This window comes from Neophocaena asiaeorientalis, unplaced genomic scaffold (genome assembly GCF_003031525.2).
Source record: "Neophocaena asiaeorientalis asiaeorientalis breed wild unplaced genomic scaffold, Neophocaena_asiaeorientalis_V1.1 scaffold509, whole genome shotgun sequence".
In the NCBI taxonomy this organism is placed as follows: Eukaryota; Metazoa; Chordata; class Mammalia; order Artiodactyla; family Phocoenidae; genus Neophocaena; species Neophocaena asiaeorientalis.
Window position 1 is genome coordinate 242,868 of NW_020172152.1, and position 22,468 is coordinate 265,335.

The window sequence follows — 22,468 nt, forward strand, 5'->3', positions numbered from 1 at the left end:
CATTACCGAGCCCAAGCTCCTTCTGCTGCCGCACGAAGGGCCAATACGCCCCAAGACGAGTTGCTGGAAGAAGGAATAACGACTTTAATCGGAAAGCTAGCCCACCGAGAAGATGGCCAATCAGCACCTCAGAAAGCCATTTCCCCTCAGTCCCGGCTGGGGCTCCTTCTATAGAGAAGGGGGAGGGATGGGGCCCGCGGCACCGGACAATGGCTACAGCTCGCGCCTGCCCTGCCCCCACTTCAACTGCATGACGTCAGTCAGGCGGTGATAGGCGCTGAGAAGAAATGAAGCCGGTTAAGGGGTAAAGACCCCCAGCTGCTTTTCTCGGAGGGCGCGGCAGAGGCGGTTCTGCAGGAACCTGAGGGTCGCCGATCCCGTGCCGCCTCACTGATGCTCGGAGCCAGGCTGTCGAGTAACAGCCCTGAGGCCGGCCTGTCACCGTGACCCGCCCCTGTTCCCGGCCCTCACGGAGGCGCGTCTCAGGCCTCCCCGCGCCTTTCTTCACGCCGGTTTCCGCCCCGTCCCCACGCTGGCGCAGGGAGGGCCAGGTCACCGGAACCGGGTCCGGTCACCAGTGCAGGCTGGTTCCCTGGCTCCGCTGCACGACGCCAGCGTGGTGGAAGCCTTCGGCCTCGGCCTCTCGCCTCCTCCTGTTCTCTGCGGGGCCGACTTTTCCACGCAGTGGCGGGCTCTTCGGCCTCCGTGTTCCACGCCTTTTCCTCAGCCCTTCCCTTCCTTAGAAACGTCACCTCACATCTGCCAAACTCCCATTTGGAACGTTTAAGACCTCCCTTGAAACAGGCTCCCGGGTGACGTCAGCACCGGTGCCCGCCCGCCTGGGACTCCAGGCATCCAGCCCCCTAGCCGTAATAAACTCACCTTAGCTCCCAGCACAAAGTCCCTTTCTGCAGCTGCCCTGCTCCTGGGCCTCGCCTGGTTGCAGGTCTGAGATAAGTGAGGCTCCCGGTGACTACAGGGCCTCCTTTTCTCCCCTGCACTCACCTCTTCCTCATGCCTCTGCATTTAGCACTCTGCACTCTTTGAACTGGACATTACAATGAGTTTTAATTGTTGCTTTACACGTTTTTCCCCCAACTTGACATTTAGTTCTTTTCCTTTATAGTTTTTAAAATTATTTTTTATTGTGCTAACACTGATTTATAATATTACATAAATCTCATGTGTACATTGTATGTCGACTTATGTACACACTACAGCCTGCTCACTGCCAAAAGTTTAGATTCTGTCCATCATCATACAGTTGGCATTTTACCCATTTCACCCTCCCTCCATATTCTCCTTTTAAAATGTCAGTTATTAGTTAGCACCAGGCCTTGGCACAAAGAAGATGACAAGCCAGTGTACAGGTGATGAAAAATTAGATCAGACCTAAATGCAAAGATTATTTATGAAGAAAGTCTTTTCATGCTTTTCCATTAGCATAATGCTTCTATTTTATTCCTTCTATTTCCCTGTCTACATCCATCTCTTTGTACCAAAATGTCCTCTGCTTTATCATCTTCCAATAACCCATCACCACTTAATCTGTATCAGATGAATTTTTGCATATAATTTCTAACTTTTAGAAAAAAGACTCCTCAGATATTAATGCATTGGTGTCCATAAGTGGGAAATACTTCTTCCTTAAAATTGCATAAGGAAAAAATTTTAAAAATGTTTTGATGTAGCACAATGATTATGTTATCTCTAAAGACCAACATTCATTAAATACTTCAAACAACTGTTAAGCCTGAAATAAGAAACGTTAAAGATCTTCAAGACCTAAATAGACATTTCTCCAAAGAAGACATACAGATGGCCAACAAACACATGAAAAGATGCTCAACGTCACTAATTATTAGAGAAATGCAAATCAAAACTACAATGAGGTATCATCTCACACCAGTCAGTATGGTCATCAACAAAAACCCTACAAACAATAAATGTGGGAGAGGGTGGGTAGAAAAGGGAACCCTCCTGCACTGTTGGTGGAAATGTAAATTGATACAGACACTATGGAGAACAGTATGGAGGTTGCTTAAAAAACTAAAAATAGAACTACCATATGACCCAACAATCCCACTGTTGGGCATATACCCAGAGAAAACCATAATTCAAAAAAACACATGCACCCCAATGTTCATAGCAGCACTATTTACAATAGCCAGGTCACGGAAGCAGCCTAAATGTCCATCAACAGAGTAATGAATAAAGAAGATGTAGTATATACATACAATTGAATATTACTCAGCCATAAAAATGAATGAAGTTGGGTCATTTGCAGAGACGCGGATGGACCTAGAGTGTCATACAGAGTGAAGTATGTCAGAAAGAGAAAAGCAAATATCGTATAATAACACATCTGTAGAATCTAGAAAAATGGTATAGATGATCTTATTTGCAAAGCAGAAAGAGACACAGATGTAGAGAACAAATGCATGGATACCAAGGGGGAAAGGGGTGGGGTGGGAAGAGTTGGGAGACTGGGATTGATACATATACATTATTGATAGTATGCATAAAATAGACAACTGATGGGAACATATTCTATAGCACAGGGAACTCTACCTAATGCACTGTGGTAACTTAAATGGGAGGGAAGTCCAAAAGGGAGGGGATATCTTTATGTGTATGGCTGTTTCATTTTTTTGTGTGTGCAGTGGAGGCTAACACAACATTGTAAAGCAACCATACTCCAATAAAAATTAATAATAGGGGGCTTCCCTGGTGGCGTAGTGGTTAAGAATCCGCCTGCCAATGCAGGGAACATGAGTCCTGGCCTGGGAATATCCCACATGCCATGTCTGCCACAACTACTGAGTCTGTGCTCTAAAGCCTGCAAGCCACAACTACTGAGACCATGTGCCACAACTACTGAAGCCCGTGCGCCTAGAGCCCATGCTCTGCAACAAGAGAAGCACCCACAATGAGAAGCCTGTGCACCACAACGAAGAGTAGCCCCGCTCACCGCAACTAGAGAAAGCCCGTGCGCAGCAACGAAGACCCAACAAGCCAAAAATAAAAATAAGTAAAATAGATTTATTTTTTAAAAATTAATAATAATTAAAAAGGATCTTCAGACATAGACGATCTAACTTAATTCCACCCTCATGGTAAGTATTTTGCAAGTATCTTTAGGTGATACATACACAATAGGCACAGAACTCTTTTATTATTCATTTTATTTTCATATAAATTAACATCCTAGAAAAATTAAAATAGAAACACTAAATACAGTATTGCACATAGCGATCTCTGTTAAATGCCCTATTATATCATTGAAGAAAGTCATGTACACATGGAGGGGCCGAAGGAGACGGGAGAACAGCAGAACAGCAACCCGATAGCTACTACTGTGTCTGTGCATGTCGACTGCAGACTGAAAGCTAAGGACCGTACTCTACATAAAAACAAACATAGTTATGATTCAGAGTTTCTTTTAAGTTGATTCTATAATTGGTTTACATTAGCAACACATTTTCCCCTTTATTCACAGCTGTACCCCAAAACATATCATTAAAAGAATTTTTTAAAATTTCTATTAATGTTAGACAAAACCATCACAACGCACCAGGAGCTGATTTTAAAATACTTTCATAGAGAGTGGAAGATTTACTTTTTTCCTCTCAATCTAAAATAAAATCTTTTCCTAGGTGCCTTTAGATCATAAATCCTTGCATACTCATTTCATAGTTTTTAATCAACTGCCATAACACATAAAGACAACCCCAATCAGGTCACAATACTCAGGCAGCTGGGTTTAAGTAACAAGTTCTAGGTAGATGCCAATCCATCTAAAAGTTACTCTTTTTTTTGCCACCAGTTAGTCATGCTTGGCAATTTTATGAGCATCATTTATTTAAATTCCTTAAAAGTATTGTGTCATTTTCTTTGTGAAGGGCAATGGTAAAAGTACAGAGAGGCACAGCTTTGGTTTAATTGACCTTTGCTGCAGATTGGCTTTATGTAAGGTCCCAAAGGACATAGTTGATAAACACCCTCATTTCTGATTCCTGCCTATTTTAAATGATTTATAGGAAGGGTTTTCCTTTTGCTATATTCTTTTCTATTCATTATATGATGAGTAAAAAAAATGAAAATCTTCTTTCACAAATATATAGTTACAGAGACCAACCCAAGAGCTGGGAAAGGCTTGACTATGACATATATAAATGGTACTTCAATTTCAAAATAGAAAATTTATATGTAGACGTGAAACTGATACAAACAATTCACTAGAAATAACATTTTAACCATAACTCTAAATGCAGTGATGTGGAGTACTGGTCGTCAGTAGAACGGAACGTGTTTCACTGTGACAGGGCTATTTGCACATCATTAAATTGAAGGTTACTGTTTAGCATGTTCAGAATTAATGCAGATACTGCCTCTTACACATGCTGTTTTGGTCTATCGGTAAAATACCATAAGCTTTTACAAAAAGAAAAGGTGTCACATTCTCCACTGGCCTACTGCTTTTGCTTTTTTTCTTTTCTTTTTTTTAAATATACAGTAGAATTCAACAATCAGTGAACTGTCTGGAAAACACAAAGATTATGCAAGAGGCCAAGAAGAAAAGTGATCAAGATGATGAGTTTCCTTCCTGCCCTAGGTCGGCTGAATTCTGTGGAAGTGGCTGCAGGGACTCATTTTCTTTCTGCTTTTCTTTGTTCAGGTTTTCATGCTTATTTTCGCTTTCTGAAAATAAATGCACCAGGGAAGAGTTATAGTTAGAAGGGAGAACTTTAAAAATGTATGGCATTTAGAATAGCCCAAACAAGGTCTTTTCATTTGGATCAAATTCTTTGAAAAAAGGTTAAAGATACACAAGGTGATAAAGGAATAAAATAGAAGTAGAATCTGTTTTATCTTTTAGAATTTTCACTAAGACAAATCACTGAATGTTTTTGAGGAAAAAAGTTTTGAAAATTTAGCTTCTAATCGACATGAAAGAATACCAGGTCACCTTTTTCATTTTCTCATATTTATGTGTGCAAATACATAAATATGAAAATTGAATCGAGGCTTCATCTCATGGTTAATGTGATTTAACTCTCTTCTATCCTTATAATTCCATAATTGTGGTTAATAAATAACTTCCTGCTCATTCTATACATGTACTTTAAGATTGTACTTTCATCAAAAAGACAGAACATAAACCAAACCATAATAAAATACTTGTTGTTACATAAGATTTTGATACAGAGAAACTGAAAGGAAAATATCTTTTAAATGAAAATATAATTTCTAACTTTTTTCTAAATAAAGCTGTTTAACGGTATTCCAATTTGGGTTATTTGAATATCTTCCATTTAGACTATGTGAGACTAGATCAATTCAAACTGCTCCTATTTTAAGGCCTAAAACATCATCATTTACTTACTCTGTGGGGTCAAATGACAACCCCTCGAACACTCAACTAAACACTGACAGTACCACAAGGGAAAACTCGTCATTTCCACCACCCTTCCCTCTCTGGGGGCACAACTTGGCGTTTTATTTTGAAGGGGAGAGCGGACAAAGAGGGAACACCTTGGCTTGTTACACTCGGGCTGTGGGCTGACGGCTGCTGGGCAGCCGACTCCGCAGAGCCTGAGCCCTGGTCCCAGCAAAGGACAACACTACACCTGGCATTTCATGTGTTAGATCCCAAGGGTGCTCATCCAATTACAACAGCTGTGCTGTGACCCATGTATGATGAGGAAAGTGAACGATGGCCCCCAACTCTGCCAGCAACCCCACACACATACGTGCACCCCCTCAGTGGATTTATCTTAATTGTTAGTCTTTGAATGCTGAATGCTGAGATTCTTTTAGCCTTTGGGGCCTGATTAAAGGCAGAAGGAAAAGGAGATTCTTCAAGTCAGAGGCTCATTATTTGTTCAAACTTAAGAGGAAAATAATTAAAATATTATTAGATGAATTTGTATATATTGAGAAAAGAGTGCTTAAAAGCCAAAGAAAATCACAGGTTAAAAAAACAGAATAAATACTTACAATTCCAGAGTCATGTCTTGGTTTTATTTTATAAAGTGATTTTCCCTTTTTCTGCCTACATACCTCTTCAGCTTCTTTTACTCTGGGTGGGGGAGAAAACACACAATTTAAACAAAGATTTAGAAAGCTAACTACAATCCACCTATAGCAGTTGATTTATTAGAGAAAAATACCACATACCACAATGTCACCTGACATTTGATTTAAAAACAGAATGTTAGAGCTAGAGGCGAATTCACCCAGTGGTTCTTAACTTGGAATCAAAGGATGTGGAATGGAATAGAATACAGCACATTTATATTTTTAGGCTACACTTTATCCTATACTAATGGAGTCTTACATTCAGAAGTAAAGTAAAGAAATATCCTTCATTTTCAGGTGAGGGTGCTGAGCTTGGCTCCATTACATAAATGGGGCTGGCACTATTACATAAATCAGAAGCATTAAATAATTAAATAAGCAGTACCATATAAAAACTCATATGTTTATTTAAAACGGTCTTAGGTTCAGTTTCCACATTGTGTTTCCCCAGGCATGGAAGTCTGTGCAATGAATACTTGTGGTGTTTTTTAAAAAATTGAGCTTCATTAAGCATGGGAATGAGTCATTCAAAAGCAGAAAATAGAGAGTGAGCAGTAATGTTTGAACGCGTCTAGGATTTCTTTTTAAACACACGCTCCAAGGGAAAACAGTATTGAGTTTACCAGAGGAACAGTTAAAAGAGGACGTCATGGGGAGGGAGGCTGTGCAGCAAGTCTGGCTCTGCTGTCTGATGCTGGGTAACATCTGCTCGCTCTGCCCTCTGTGTCCCTTAGGAAGGACAAGTGCTCGATAATGCAGAACAGCATCACTAAGAATATCACACAGAGCTGCTGCAAAGGTCCAAAAAGTTTTACTTTAAAAGTTCTTTATAGTAATGCAATTATACTCCTATAAGGATGTTTAAAAAAAAATCAGTCCATGACTTTATAAACAGACATATTTATATATAAAAAAAAGTTCTTTATAAAATACTGTAAAATGTTACCAATGGTTGCTTTAACTAAACAAATAGTAAGAAATCTGTAAACTGGAATTCTATTAATAAAATAGGTGCCATAAGAAAGAAAATAACCTATTAGGTTAATTTGTTTTTATTACTGTGGTTTTCCTCGGGAATTAAAAATAGAGTATTTCTGGAGAAACTGAAAAGGCCGTGACTTATCTTAATAAAAGACTTAGATCTTGAAACCTGGTTCCTGAAAGAAATTAGTTTTAAATATACTTCTTGAGCCTGATGGTAAAAGTTCTAATGGTAGAATTCATCTCTTATGCAGTTGAAAGAACCCCTGTTTTTAAACAACAGAAGGGAACAAATCATGGAGTACAGCAGCTATGAGGTTACTGTTGCAGCTCACAGTAAAGTGTGGCAGATCAAAATAAATCCTTTTGGATGTAAAATGCCTGCTGAGTTGCTAATGTCAGTAATTCCAGAAAATGATGACAGTTTAGAAGACAATCCATTGTTACCACTTCTACTACTTTCTTCCCAAGCCATAAGTTTGCCTTTAATCTTTTCTCCAAACATTTGAATACAAACACAGTATAACAAACTAGGGATTGCAGAGTTCCCATCTTCCTCTGAAATAACTACCAGTTAATATAAGTTGAAATATTTGGACAAGAAATTAAGGAAAACATTTTTTTTTTAGCAGTTAGCAAAAATCCAGTAGATCCCCTTTTAAATTTGCTTGGAGCTTTTTAAAGCGTTTTGTGACATTTAAAATAAATCTACTTCACAAGTTTATAAATCACCAAAGCATCTTAATTTTCTCACTATCTTACTTATTTTGTTCTTAAAAGTTTTTTCTAAGTATCACAGGAAGCTGAGTCTAATACAAACATATTAAATTTTACACAAAAACAAGTCCAGCCATTCCCACAGCAGACACAAGGAGAGCTAGAGAGAGTGGTCAGGGAGCCCTCGCAGTGACTGGGCACCGGGCTAAGAGCACTTAAGCCTGGCGTCTGTCAGGGGAGAGGCCCGTGCGCACAGAGGCTGGGGCGCTCGGAGTCCAGCGCCGGGTTGGGGGGCTATGCCCCGAGGGGACCCTGGGGTTGGCGGGTGGGGTTCCTGAAATTCTTCGGAAGCAGGTCGACAGTTGAGCTTCGTTTCAAAGAGAAATCTTAATTTTCCATACTTTTCTTGGAAGGGGAAATGGGGCTGAGGGTGAGGGGAGAGGACTTGTACAGAGTAACCTGGGGGCGCCGCGGTGACCCTGCTGCCTGGGACCCGCCACCGAGGCCAGAGCTCCCCCGTCCCGCTGCTTCCCTATCCGACGGGAGCGAGTGGTCCCTGCGTCCCCAGACCCCAGCCGCGCACATGGCTCCCAAGCGGTCGCTCAAGGTCAGGAGCAGAGGAATCACGGAGAATCAGATAAAACGCAGCTCCCGGGACCCCACGTGTCTGTTCTGGGCCAGGTGTCTCTGTTCCCCCACCGTACCCGACCCCTGCCAGGACGCGCTCAGAAGCAGCACTGGGAGAATCTGATCTGATGTGGGCGCCCGTGGGCGACACCGGGAGAAGCTGCGCCCCGGAACCAAGCTGGTGGTTCCCCACGCGGCACCCCAGGACCCCGGCGCTCCCTCCCCCTCAAGGCAACGCCGTGAACCTCCAGGTCACGACCGCAAACCACAGGAATGGGCTCCCTGCAGTCCCCTTGGGGCCCACCCATCCTAAGTCTCCTAGCAAATGCTGCTTCTTCCAAAGTCCAATTTTATTTCAACAAAACTCTGACATTTTCCCCACACTTTAGGCAGGAAAAAAGAACGTGTCCCTGGAGGTGAGCTTGCCGCCAGAGTTGGCAGAAATAAGAGGAAAAATAATGAGGTGAGCCGGAAGGGAGAGTGCCCCCGAGTGCCCTCCTACTTGGGCCTCCCTCTGGGGGTCAGGAGGAGTTCTCGGCTCCAAGTGCAGGGCCCTTGAGTAACTCTCTTCCCTCCTGCCTCGCCCCTCATTCAATGAGTGCTAAAATTTCCTGAACTGAGTAGGAAAAAGATGTTCCTTTCATAACTAGATATTAAGTGAAAAGGCACAGTGGTGATAACTTTTCAAATAACAAAAATGACCTACACGTCTTATTTGGAAAGGAGGAGGGGAGTGAAAAGAGGGATAGTACTTCATTTATAAAGAGAAAGCAGTCACATGAGGAAGGAGGAAGTCAGGTCTTGGCTGAAGGGGACAGTCCTTGGCCTGCACTTGAGTTTAACCTCCAGTTAGGAGGGGTCTGTGATTGGCGTATGGATTCATAGCTCTTGTGCATGATTCACGAAGATGATTTTTTTTTAATGTGGCTGCATTCACACAAAAGGGACTGCCAGGGCATTCGTTAATCAAGATTTGACTCTATTAGTCAGTCTCCCAAGGCAACAGAAATAAAAGCAAAAATAATGGGACCTGATCAAACTTACAAACTTTTGTACTGCAAAGGAAACCATAAACAAAATGAAAAGACAACCTACTGGCTGGGAGAAAATATTTGCAAATGATGCAACTGACAAGGGCTTAATTTCCAATATACGAACAGCTCACACAACTCAGTAATAAAAAACCAAACAACCCAACTGAAAACTGGGCAGAAGATCAAGACATTTCTTCAAAGAAGACATACAGATGGCCAATAGGCACATGAAAAGATGATCAACATTGCTAATTATTAGAGAAATGCAAATCAAAATTACAATGAGGTACCACCTCATACCATTCAGAATGGCCATCCTCAAAAAGTATACAAATAACAAATGCTGGCGGAGGTGCGGAGAAAAGGGAACCCTCCCACTGTTGGTGGGAATGTAAATTGGGGCAGCCACTACAGGAAACAGTCTGGAGGTTCCTCAAAAAACTAAAAATAGAGTTATCGTATGATCCAGCAATCCCACTCATGGGCATGTATCCGGACAAAACTATAATTCAAAAAGATACATGCACCCCAACGTTCATAGCAGCACTATTCACAATAGCCAAGACATGGAAACAACCTAAACGCCCATCAACAGATGAATGGATAAAGAAGATGTTATATATATATGCAATGGAGTATTACTTAACCATAAAAAGAATGAAATAATGCCATTTGCAGCAACAAGGATGGACCTAGAGATTATCATACTAAGCAGAGTCAGAAAGACAAATACCATATGATATCACTTATATGTGGAATCTAACATATGACACAAATGAACTTATCTACAAAACAGAAACAGACTCACAGACATAAAAAACAGACTTGTGGCTGCCAATTAGGAGGGGGCTGAGGAAGAGACGGCTTAGAAGTTTGGGATTAGCAGATGCAAACTATTATATATAGGATGAGTAAACAACAAGGTCCTATTGTATAGTACAGGGAACAATATTCAATATCCTATGATAAACTATAATGGAAAAGAATATAAAAATATATATGTATGTATAACTGAGTCACTTTGCTGTACAGCAGAAATTAACATTGTAAGTCAACTATACTTCAATAAAATAAACACACACACACAAAAAAATAGATTTTTACCTTATTAGATAACTAAAAAGGGAAGTAAAAAATTTTCAGATGACATCTTTGGTAGGCTAATTATAACAACTGCAACTTCTAACCAGAAATCTAGACAACAAAGAAAATATGAACAAAAACAAATAATGTGATATGGAAAACTCTTCTCTCATCACGTTTAGTGGTTTTGGAAAAAAAACAACACAGAAAGCAGAGACTAGAAAACAGGAAAGGTAGACAGAACAGAAGGATACAAATAGTATGGCCATGAAATTTGACGTTTATGTTAAATTTTGGTGTCATATCTTTTATTGTCCATAAAACTTCAGACACAACAATGTGCTGAATACTTTTCAAAACTATGAACTTATCCCTCAAATGAAGGACCAAAAGTAATAAAATAATATGAGGCGCTCCTTGATCTTTTAAGGGAGAAATTAATCATGGGAAAAAACCAAAAAACAGATGGAATCAGGTTTGGAAAACAGAGTAGGTGACCAATTTGAACAAATATTTTTTGTTCTTAATTTTTGTCCTGGCAATGGGTCAGAAAGAGTTAGATAAATGAATGGGTGATTCCCAGTAAGTGGAAACTCACTCCCTAGAAGGACCAATCTTTGTATAACCAATTTTGAATAGACTTTTTGAAGAAATGAAACTTTTCTCTTTCTTAAACAGATGGAAATATTTAACATTTACTTGATGCCACCTTCATCACTGTTGTGATGTGCGGACTCAGGCCTCCCTCAAGGTCCCGAAGGCGTAGATAGCAGCTCACCCACTCTGACGTCACACTGTGCTCTATTGGACTTGACCTCACAGCCAGTTTTAAATCCTGTCTGTTCCTAAGATGGCACGTTGTGATCACTCCTCACGGTGCTAGCATATCTGCCTTACGTAGATCCTCTCTCTTCTTTAAAAAATTCCTGTCTTCTCTAGAGGGGAAAACCAGACAACTAAGCTCATCTAAATGAGCCTCAAATTAGAGCAATAATGCTCTGAGTTCAGTCCCAGCTACACCTGGGCCTGGAGGCAGTCCTGTCAGCTGCCAGGGCTTCTCCCCCACACACCGCCCTCCACCTCTCACAGCTGGGTCTGGAAGGTTAGGGCAGCCAGGAGTCTGACTCACAGTCGGGCAGGACACGACAGCGACAGCCAGCGACAGCACTCAGAGTGTCTGGTGAGAAGATCCTAAGACACCGCACAACCCAACCTGCCCATTCAGCAGCTTGTTTGGGAAGATGTCAAGTGAGACTGGAATGAATGTGAAACCTGAAATTCAAGCTTATCAAGGTAGAGAAGTGTGACACCATTAGTCAGTAATGACAGATTTTGTGATGCTACAGAGAATACAGGATAAGGAGTGTGAGCAATGTGACTATGAGATGAGTCCTCCATTGAAACTGTTGTCTGGGCAAAAATGGCCAGAGGAAAACATAACATCTCTAAGCTGAAAATTTCAAGAAAACTCTTATACTAAATTTATCTTCTAAAAAATAAAGTTGTAAATGTAACCTATAAAGAAGCTAAATAAATTTCAATACATCTATATAGATCTTTACTCCCTACATTCAAAAATTTTCAGTTGTAGCAGCTTCCTCTGGCTTTAAGATATTAAGCTTAGAAGTTATTAAGCATAGAAAATTTGAGTCCAGGAGACTGAGAATATTTTTAAGGTTTATATCACAGAGAAGACAAAGGTAGGTGACAAAATGAAAAATATTTTTTTATCATAGAATTTCTTGAAACAGCATAATCTATAAAAATACTGAATCACTATGTTGTACAACTGAAACTAACATAATGTAAGTCAACTATACTTCAATTTAAAAAAAGAAACTAGTTTAAATTCCAATAATAATTTTGTCCTTAATACAACTGGATACATTTATACTAAAGGTTATTCTAAATAGTGGTTTCTGATTTCTCTCCTAATAAAAATGTATATTTCTCTGCACTTTCCTTCCCAAGCCCCAGACCCATTTATTGTAAGGCAAACATACAAAAAGTTCAATGTGATTCAGTGTAAAGACAGTTTGTGAGATGCAACAGTGACACAGACACAGAGAAGAGAAACCACACCTCCCTGTGGCCCGCAGGCCGAGTAATCTGTATCTACTTTATAGAGCAAACACCCGGCGGCCTCACCCTCATTAAGAAAACAGGTATGCTACCGTCATTCAATGGAATGAGAAGGGAGCCACTCCTGCCACTGAGCAGTAACAATCTGGCCTAAGTGAGTGTAGGGCGGCCGGGTTCACTGCCCGCCGGGGCAGGGGCGTGGGGTCCCCTCGCGGAGATAGGTCTCCGCCGACCTGCTGAGAGCAGACCACTCCCCCGCCCAGCTCAGAGGAGTCCCCACAGCTGCCTACTAAGCCCAGAGAAACCATTCTAATCCAAAAGAGAGGGGAGGGGCTCTGGACGGAGGCTGGGTGGGAGTCGGCATGTGGCTCCAGTAGAGCCGGAAGCAGGTGTAGACGCCCTGTGGACTCGACTCCATCTCGGCCTGCCCTCCTTTATGACGAAGATGCTCACCACCACCACCCCAAACCCCCTGAAAATATAGTGGAAACCATCAACCACAGCGCTCCTTATCACTGCAATGGAAAAGAACTGAAGTTTCGTCAGGCATGTATTTCTGAATTTGAGTCTAATTTCTGAATTTCATCGCTCATACTCTCTCTTTCAGAGAAAACTGCCTCCGCGCCTCCAGGGCTGATGGCGCAGTTAGTACCAGCGAGCGCACAGCTGCAGCGACTCAAGGCGGCCACGCTTTACACGACCCCCGCCCAAGGACTGGCCTGGGGAGCCCCGCCTGGGGATGGTGCCTCAGAGACTGGCTTGGGGACCCCCGCCTGAAGACCACGCCTCGGGGACCAGCCTGGGGACCCCCGCCCCTGGACCACGCTTCGGAGTAGAGGTGGGTCAAAAGAGAGGAATCATTCATTCAGAAGATAACATTCAAGCAGTCAAATGAATTCTTTACAGTCGGCATCTCTTTGATAACTGTCTAATGTTCTACAAATATAGGCCATTGTAACTCATGGATGAGCTACTATAGGAAGAAATGTTTCCCCCTAGGTTTGGAAAGGCTGTAGGTGAGGAAAGATGGGTCCGGAGGACACAGCTGGGTTCTCCGGCTGGGCTCTCACTTCAAGGCAAACAAAACAAAAAATCACACACACACATCTCAGAATAACCCCATGAGGTAGGTACTGCTGTTACTCAACTTTTACAGTGAAGAAACTGAAACTTAAAATGGTCACATTACTCGCTTAGGGTCAGAAACCAGCGTTGCAGATCCAGACAGACACAGACAACACCTCCTCAGCTCTAGGTGTAATAAGCATCGATCTGTGTGGCCTCCTCAAAAGGCAAGGCATGGGATGATGAAAAACACGGCCACCAAAATCTTCCTCTAGTTATACATATGTACATAGTTATTTACATTTATGTATTTATACTTATCATGTATTTATATATTTACATTCATTATATTAATTTATATTTATTATATTTATTTTTATTTCTGTTTATTTAGAAGCATTTCATTTTAAAAGACTGAATTTTCTAAAACTCTGAACATATAAAACGTGGCAGGTTAAAATGGTTTTTGAAAGAGAAACTATTTGGGAAAGTGGGTGCATGTATTTTACTAGCTCCTGAGGAGAAGCACTCTAACTGGACGAATTCTGAACCCTATTCAAGGAAAAGTATTAATGGAAACACAGTGGGCTGTAGTGTTCATCTTTGAAAAAGGAAAGCATGCAAGATCATCCGGAGAAAAAACTACCACCACATTTTCTTGATTCTAATTTCTAGGAGGAATTCTTGACAGTGGCTCTCTACATAAGGGATGTGAACTGTAGTCAGTAAAAATCTAAAAATACAGAAGACAGAGAAATTTTCTAATGGCTTTTTTCTTTCTAAACACAAATCCTCAATATAAACAGCAACTAAATTTTAAGTTTTAACTCAAGGAAGGTGTTTCTGAGGAAAGGGGATTCAGCACACACTTGGGAGTGTGTTGTGCCCTTGCTTTTTGGTGATCTAACCTGATAGAGGGCTACAACTCTGAGAAACCCAGAAGGACAGTGAGCACATTTCCCCCACTATCTCAGATCCCAATGGTCTCAACTGAACAGCAGTCAGTAGGTGGTTAGAGTCTCTGACAAATGTTGGAAATGCTGACAAGCTGTGCTGCTGAAGATGGGAGATGCATTTACCTTAGTGACTAGATGATTAAACAGTAAGGTTCACACTCCACTGTGTAAATAAAGACCATGAATTATATTCTGTCAAACCAGAGTATCATTTTCTCATGTTCTTCCCACAAGGAATTTACCGTGGTATCAGAAAAAGTTGAGAAATCTAGAAGGTGCCATTTAGAACGTTTAAAAATGCTTAGATGATAAGCTTTTAACCGTTACTGAAAATAGTAATATTTGTATTCATAAACATGTTAGGATTTTAAAGCTCTGATAACATAGTTTTCACTGTTAATTAAAAATCGCTCATTTAAAAAAAAAGGGTTTCTTTTTCTCATGGCTCTTGTAGTAGAGACTATTTTAATTCTACATTAGACCCAGATTTACATGGAATTTACAAAAGTAGCTCAGCTGATGTGCCCTTTATCTAAGTCCCGTAACATGACCATGTTCTTTCTGTAGGTATTGAGGATGTTTTACATTTCCTCAACAAAATGGTTAAAATGACAGCTCCTGGTCTCACAAATTCATGATAGTAAATAAAATGAACTTCTATCATACATGATGGCCAAAACTATTATAAAATCACATTTGACAGCAAAGTACCTCTTTTATTACAGGAGACCAGTGTTGTTTACTACATTTGACATTTTTTGTGCAAACATCCTTTTACTATTTCCACCTGTGTTAAGATATTTTCTTAATTTCAGCAATTCCTTTTTTTTTTCTTTTGCATATGGTTCAGAAAAGCATTTGATTATAGCTAGTGAGATATAAATTTAAGTTCTCTTGGTACTCACACTATGGTTTTTCTTTTGACAATCCAATACCAAGGGGGATGTGGGTGAATAACCTGGATCCTATTCTTTTAGAAAAACCTTTTTTTGATGGGGCAGGAACTCAAGGGCTATTAGACATAGGGATTAGTTTATAGTGAATTTATCATGTTTCTTCCCTGTAAAACTCAAAAAAGAGTACAACAGAGCTATTAATATCATAATGGTTTAGAGTCTTGCAAGAGAGAGATGTGGGCGATACAACACAGGAATGCATCAGGGAAACACACATATGAAGGGAGAACAAAAACACGCAATATTTTCCTCTACTGGATGATTCCTTATCAGGTTAAAAATATGCTGTTCATCCCCCCATCAAATATAAAATATCTCTTATCCCCCGCCCCCTCCAGCGAGACCTTCCTTCTCTGCCACCCTTTACATGTACTGCCCATCATCCCCTTCTCCACATCCTCTGCGCCCATCTAACCAGGTGTCTGTCACGGACCACCTGACGGCGCCTGCTCTTGTGATGTCTCTGCTTCCCCCAAGTTCCCAAATCCAAAGGTCGATTCTCCTCCCACTCCTGCAAGCACCAGCAGCTCTGCTTTATGGCCTCCTTCTGGAAGTCTCACTGACCTGGTCCACCAGGCTCCACAATCTGCCCCAGCACCTCTCTCTACAGCCCAGCCGTCTTCTACCTTTCTCCTCCTGCTCACTCTGTTCCAGCCACTGCAGCCTCCCCCCAGGGCTTTGCACTTGCCGCTCTGCCTGGAATGTTCCATCTCGAAATCCCCTGGTTTCTTCCATCACTTCCTTCAAGTCCCGGCTTATCCGTTGCTTCTCAGAGAGCGCTGCCCGGCAGGCTTACATGCACCGCCAGCACCTCCTCCAGCCCTCTTTTCCCTCTGCCCAAAGTTCCCAGAGGACAGAGAGTGCCTCCCTCCTGACTGAGCACTGGCACAGGGGACCTTCAGAGAACTCCAGACAACACAAGGCAGGTGCAGCTCACGCTGGGAGGACCATATGCCCTTTTAGTAAATGCAGAGTGGCCACATCCTCTCTGAGGCATGGCTACCCAAACAGGACTCTGTACAGCTCAGCATCAAGCTTTAAGTCATTCAAGGGAGTGGTTTATAAGGAGACATATCAGCCTTTCTCCAGAGACATCAATGAGATCGGGGACGTGAGGGCAGGAACACTTTATCTAGAACAGAGTGTGACACACAGGTGACAGCATAACTGCTGTTCCTAAAGGAAGGGGTGACCTTTGTAATCAGCTGGGGGTGGAGCATGGCCAGGGCTATAGGGGACGATGGGGAAAAAGCTGAAGGATTATCTAGAGAATGTCAATATCCCTCAACAAGATAAAATGACAGATGAAGCTGATTAAAGTTTTCAAACTTAGAAAGACATTCGAGGTATCAGGGATCTTAAGCGTTTTATTACCGATCTTACTCAGGAAACAAAAGCAAAATAAATCAAAATGGAATGAAATAAAGTAAAATAAAATGCTCCTGGGCTTCATATAAGACAACGTTCAAAAAGAGCAAGCATAAGTTGGTGCAGCCACTATGTAAAACAGTATGGAGGGTCCTCAAAGAATTAAAAACAGAGTTACTATATGATCCAGCAATCCTACTCCTGGGCATATATCTTGACAAAACTACAGTTTAAAAAGATGTATGCACCCTTATGTTCATAGCAGCACTATTTACAATAGCCAAGACATGGAAACAACCTAAACGTCCATCAACAGATGAATGGATAAAGATGTGGTACATATATACAATGGAATATTACTCAGCCATAAAAAAGAATGAAATAATGCCATTTGCAGCAACAAGGATGGACCTCGAGATTATCATACTAAGTGAAATAAGTCAGAAAGACAAATACCATATGATATCACTTATATGTGGAATCTAACATATGACAAATGAACTTATCTATGAAACAGAAACAGACTCACAGACATAGAGGACAGGCTTCTGGTTGCCAAGTGGGTGGTAGGGGAGGGAAGGACTGGGAAGTTGGGATTAGCAGAGGAAAACTATTATATAGAGAATGGATAATCAACAATGGCCTACTGTATAGCACAGGGAACTATATTCAATATCCTGTGATAAACCATAATGAAAAAGAATATCAAAAAAATGTATATATGTAAAACTGAATCACTTGCTATACAGCAGAAATTAACACAACATTGTAAATCAACTATACTTCAGTTAAAAAAAAAAAGAGCAAGCTGACAAACCTCTGGTGTATCCATGAGCTAATAATATCATATTATCATTAGAAAGCCTAAATTGAAAAAAGTCTTACATCATTTTAGGAACTATATTAGGTATGATATGATTTTCATTTTTTTGTTTCTGCAATATTATCTTAAAAATATTAAATCTTAAAAATTGTAAATCATAGCTCCTAAAAATTGTAAATCATAGCTCCTAAAACTCCAAGAGCATTAGAATTTGAGTTTGATATGAAATTATAATATGCATATAAGAAATATCATGCATGTATAATAACTTAAATGATAATGATGATGATGACCATGGTGACAATGACCTAAAGGTCCTTCTAAGGAGGAACAAATCATAAACAAGAACTTTCCACATAAACCAAGGAACACAGGCTGGGGGAAACTTATTTGCTATGATAGCTGTTCAACGGTGGACACCTGAATTGACTAGAAATGCCTGTGTTCAGACCACGCTGTACTTCCATGGCCAGTTCTGCAGCACCAGCACGGCCAGTCCTCACTGAGGGCCCACTGGCTAGGAAGCACCGTATAAACGGTCTGTCCCTGCCTCAAAAAATGTCTGCTTTCCTCACATGCACTCAAAATTCCTCTCCTGACCTAGCAGCTGCCCATGGTTCATGTTTCTAAGCCTAACTGTTTATGACAAGCAGAAGCAGCGACCTGGTCAGAGGCCCGTGGGGAGGGTCACGAGTGAGAACTCAGACGCCAGGTAAGGGCCGGTGGGCGGGAGTAGGGAGACATTCTGGTGAGAGGGTGGAGACCTCATGAAACACAAGTGAGAGATGGAGCTTTACCCCATAGCAAACGCAGACAAACTTCTTCCCCTTTTTATTTATTTTCACCATTATTATATCCATTTTTTCCCCCTAAGTATTTATCTCTTCTCCATTAGAAATACAGTTTAAGAAAACTTGGACAATCTGACTCCCCCCATGGAGATTAGATTTAAAAAAGTTTATTTAGAATAGATGAGTAATTTCAGAATAGACACACGTACTGTATGTATGTATATTTTTAACATGAATTAAGGTTTCCTGAGTCTGAAGTTTACACAGGGAAAGCACTAGTCATTTCATCACTACAGAGTCAAGCTATTATAAATCACTAAGTATTTAAATAGATGGAGATCTTTTTGATCTTGGAATTAACTGTGTGATTTTATTTTTTTACAATTTTTGCCAGCAGATTTGTCTCTGAAATTTTGATTTAGCTCACTTATTCCTGTTAGTAGTTAAAAGATTTGCTTTCCTTGAGTACGTCCCCTGGGCACAGGGGAAATGGCCAGGAGTGGACCAGGCAGAAAGAAAAGGAACTGATGTACGATTTCAAAACTGTGACCAACCTGAACAGACCGCTGAGGGTGGGCCGTTCAATCCTGGTCCACTTTTAGGCTTAGTGGTTAATGTGAGAATTCTATTTACTTTCTTCAAAAAAAAAAAAAAGCTTTATTGAGATATCATTAGCATACTATTAAATTCACCCATTTAAGTGGAAAATTCACAGGGCCAAACAGGGAATTTCCTGGTGGTCTCCTGGTTCGGACTCCTCACTTTCACTGCCGAGGGCCTGGGAGGGGTTGGGGAAGTAAGATCCCACAAGACGCATGGTGCAGCCAGAAAACAAACAAACAAAAAACTGGAAAAAATGAAACAAAACAAAACCCTAACCCACAGGGCTATGCAGCCATCTAGTTTTAGAATATTCCACCCCGCCAAGAAACCTCAGCAGCAGTCACTTTCCATTCCTCTCTGTCCCCAGCCCCCGACAAGGGCTAATCTACTTCCAGATCCTATATACTTGCTAATTCTGGGTGTTTCATATAAAGCAAAACACACCACACAGTCTTCTTCTCTGACCATCTTCTTTCATTTAGCACCCATGTTACAGCCTGTATCAGTGCTTCATTTCTTTTTATCACATAATGCTATTCCACTGTAAGGATACGCCATGCTTTATTTACGCACTCATCAGTGGACAGACCTCTGAGTTGTTCAGGTGTCATGAGTGACACTGCTGCGTGTCCACAGGCCTCTTCCACAGACCCGCGGCAGGAGCTGCGGGCCCCATGGCAGCTGTACCTCACTTTTTTTTTTTTTTTTAATTTTCCCTGCGGCTTGTGGGATCTTAGCTCCCCGACCAGGGATGGAACCCGTGCCCCCTGCAGTGGAAGCGCAGAGTCCTAACCAGTGGCCTGCCAGGGAAGTCCCTAGTCTGCCCCCTTTGAGGAAAGGCCTGTTTTCCAAAGTGGCTTCACTGTCCACAGTCCCCCCAAGCACGTGAAAGTCTCATACACTCAAATTGAGTTTCGCGCCTTATCACAGTTGCTTCTTAAATGTTAACCAGATTTTAGCAAGCAAAACCGGTGAGTTGATTGCTCTTTGTCCAATAAAATGATGCTGCAATGTCTGGGTCTAATGTTGCCATCAGCTGCAAACCTGTTGTAGAGACAAACGCCTACATCTTGGGGACGATCTTGCCCACCTCCATCTCTCACAACTAGCTTTGAGTACTCATTACTGACCCCACGATCCCAAATTTTTAAATGTAGAAGGAACACCTTCCATTTCTCTGCACTTCCCAGCACCCCCCCTGTGTCTGAGGGAGAAGTCCCAAAGCGGACAGGAGGAAGGGTGCCTGGCCAGTGGGCTCCTCTACCGGGGGCTCCGAGTCAGCCAGGAAGATGTCACATGGGAGTGGATGCAGGGGCATTTGTCACTACCTAAAAAATCCAGGCTCCGTCAGAAGTCCATACAAACCTAAGAATTCAGTGTTGGACAAATCGAACAGGTCTGGCCCCCTCCTCTGGCAGGTTATAACCATCACATTGTTTGACAGGCTCCTAAAGAAATTTAAATGACCCCCAAATAACGGCTTGCTGGTAAAGATATAGCTTGTTCTAGGAGCTAGTTGCAGCTCATATAAGCTGCACGATGTTATTTTTAACAGGTAATCTTAAATATCTTTACTCCATGAAGCATATTTTTTGCCAAGACAGTTTTATGACAAACTTTGCTAAGACACCAAAAAATATTTTTAGCAAATGCTGAAGGGAAATGAATAATTGCTCAGATACCTTTACAAGCCTCTGCAAACTCAGCAGAAGGTGCAACAAGGTTTAAATCCTTTTAAAGCAAAAAAGTCTGTGGAAAAGCTATTTTCTTGACTCTTGGCCCCAGCTGTCTGTTGGGAGTTGGAACCACAACATTTAAGGTGACTTTCTTCCATTTTTGAACATGAGGCTTTGAGACAGGATTTTCCAAAATTTAAAAAGATCTCTTGGAACATGGAAAGATGAAGCAAATGCATAGATTTTTTCCATCTAACGTTCACCTTAGGATTTTACATCATTTTTGGAGAACTAAGCTTTAGAAAGTAAATTCCCTGATACCCAGGGTTTCAGACCTTGTAAATCACTTTAGGAGAAGAAAGGGGGAAGCTCACTTTCCTGATCTCTAAGGTCTGGTTACCATAAGCTCATCATTCATGGAGCTGAGACTAGACTTTTCTGACCTCCAAAGGTGCCCCAGCCAGGAACCTGTGTTAACGCACGTGTGTAGGGTCCCAGCACCCTCTTCCCGTCTCCTCTGCTGCCTCTCCTAGTGCAGAATATCACACCTTTCACCTGGGTCACCTCAGGTTACTGAGGAGTTTCCTCAGTAACTCCTAACTTGCTTCTCAATACCACCGTCCAATTTCCTACCCATTGCGCCAACCATCTTTTCTCTGCATGAATCATCTCAGGTTGTCCTCTTTCAAAAGCTGTGATGGACTTCTACTGCACCCACGATAAAAGTCAGCCTCTTACCATGACTGCAAGCGTCGGAACGGTCAGGTCCCTGCCTGTTTCCTCAGATTCACCTCATGACCTGGAAATCAGTCAGTCTTTTCTGCCAGGCTGCTGTGACCTTTCTGCACCTCTACCTGCCAGGCTCACCACCGTACCCCTACACCAGCCTCAAATTCTTTAGGTGTCAACGTAAATGTTGCCTCTTCAGAAAGGCCTCCTCCGACCAAACTTTCTAAATGAAACTCTTCTGCTTTTTATTGTGCAAAAATGGTTCATTGTTTACTTTCCACATAGTGCTAATTTCAACCTATAATTTTAAAATGTGCATGTTTACTTTTTTATTGTCTGCATCTCTCACTAGAGGGTAAGATCCACATGGCCAGAGAATTTGCCGACCACAGAGTAGCGCATAAATAATTGTTGAATTAATAAATTCATGAATTTAATTTCCTACTACATCTTTTTTTTTTTTTTTTTTGCGGTACGTGGGCCTCTCACTGTTGTGGCCTCTCCCGCCGCGGAGCACAGGCTCCGGACGCGCAGGCCCAGCGGCCACGGCCCACGGGCCCAGCTGCTCTGCGGCATGCGGGATCCTTCCAGACCGGGGCACGAACCCGTGTCCCCTGCATTGGCAGGCGGACTGCCAACCACTGTGCCACCAGGGAAGCCCTCCTACTACACCTTAATGCATATTAATTACTCCTTTAATGAGCCTAGGTCACATTCTCTACATATTCTCAGGCACCATTTGCACTGTCCTGTCTTGTTTGTCAATTTCCTGCCAAGGTTTCCACTACAGGGGTCAGAACTAGGAAGAGGGTTCTTTATGGGTCGTTCCTATAGAAACTGATGCCTGAATTAAATGGGTAAGTGGCTGGCCAACTTCACGAACTGCTCCAGTATGA

The 22,468-nt window shown here is 41.7% G+C and overlaps 1 protein-coding gene across 1 annotated transcript in view; it reads right to left on the reverse strand.

The window, feature by feature from the left end:
* Positions 1-3,209: 3,209 nt before the first annotated feature.
* Positions 3,210-22,468, reverse strand: part of FMN2 (formin 2) — a 227,185-nt gene continuing 207,926 nt past the window's right edge. The window contains exons 18-19 of the mRNA XM_024754888.1: positions 6,001-6,082; positions 3,210-4,701 (exon numbers count right to left, since the gene is read on the reverse strand). Of these exons, the coding sequence (XP_024610656.1) occupies positions 4,675-4,701; positions 6,001-6,082 (109 nt within the window). The 3' untranslated portion in view covers positions 3,210-4,674. The remainder of the gene's footprint in view (positions 4,702-6,000; positions 6,083-22,468) is intronic.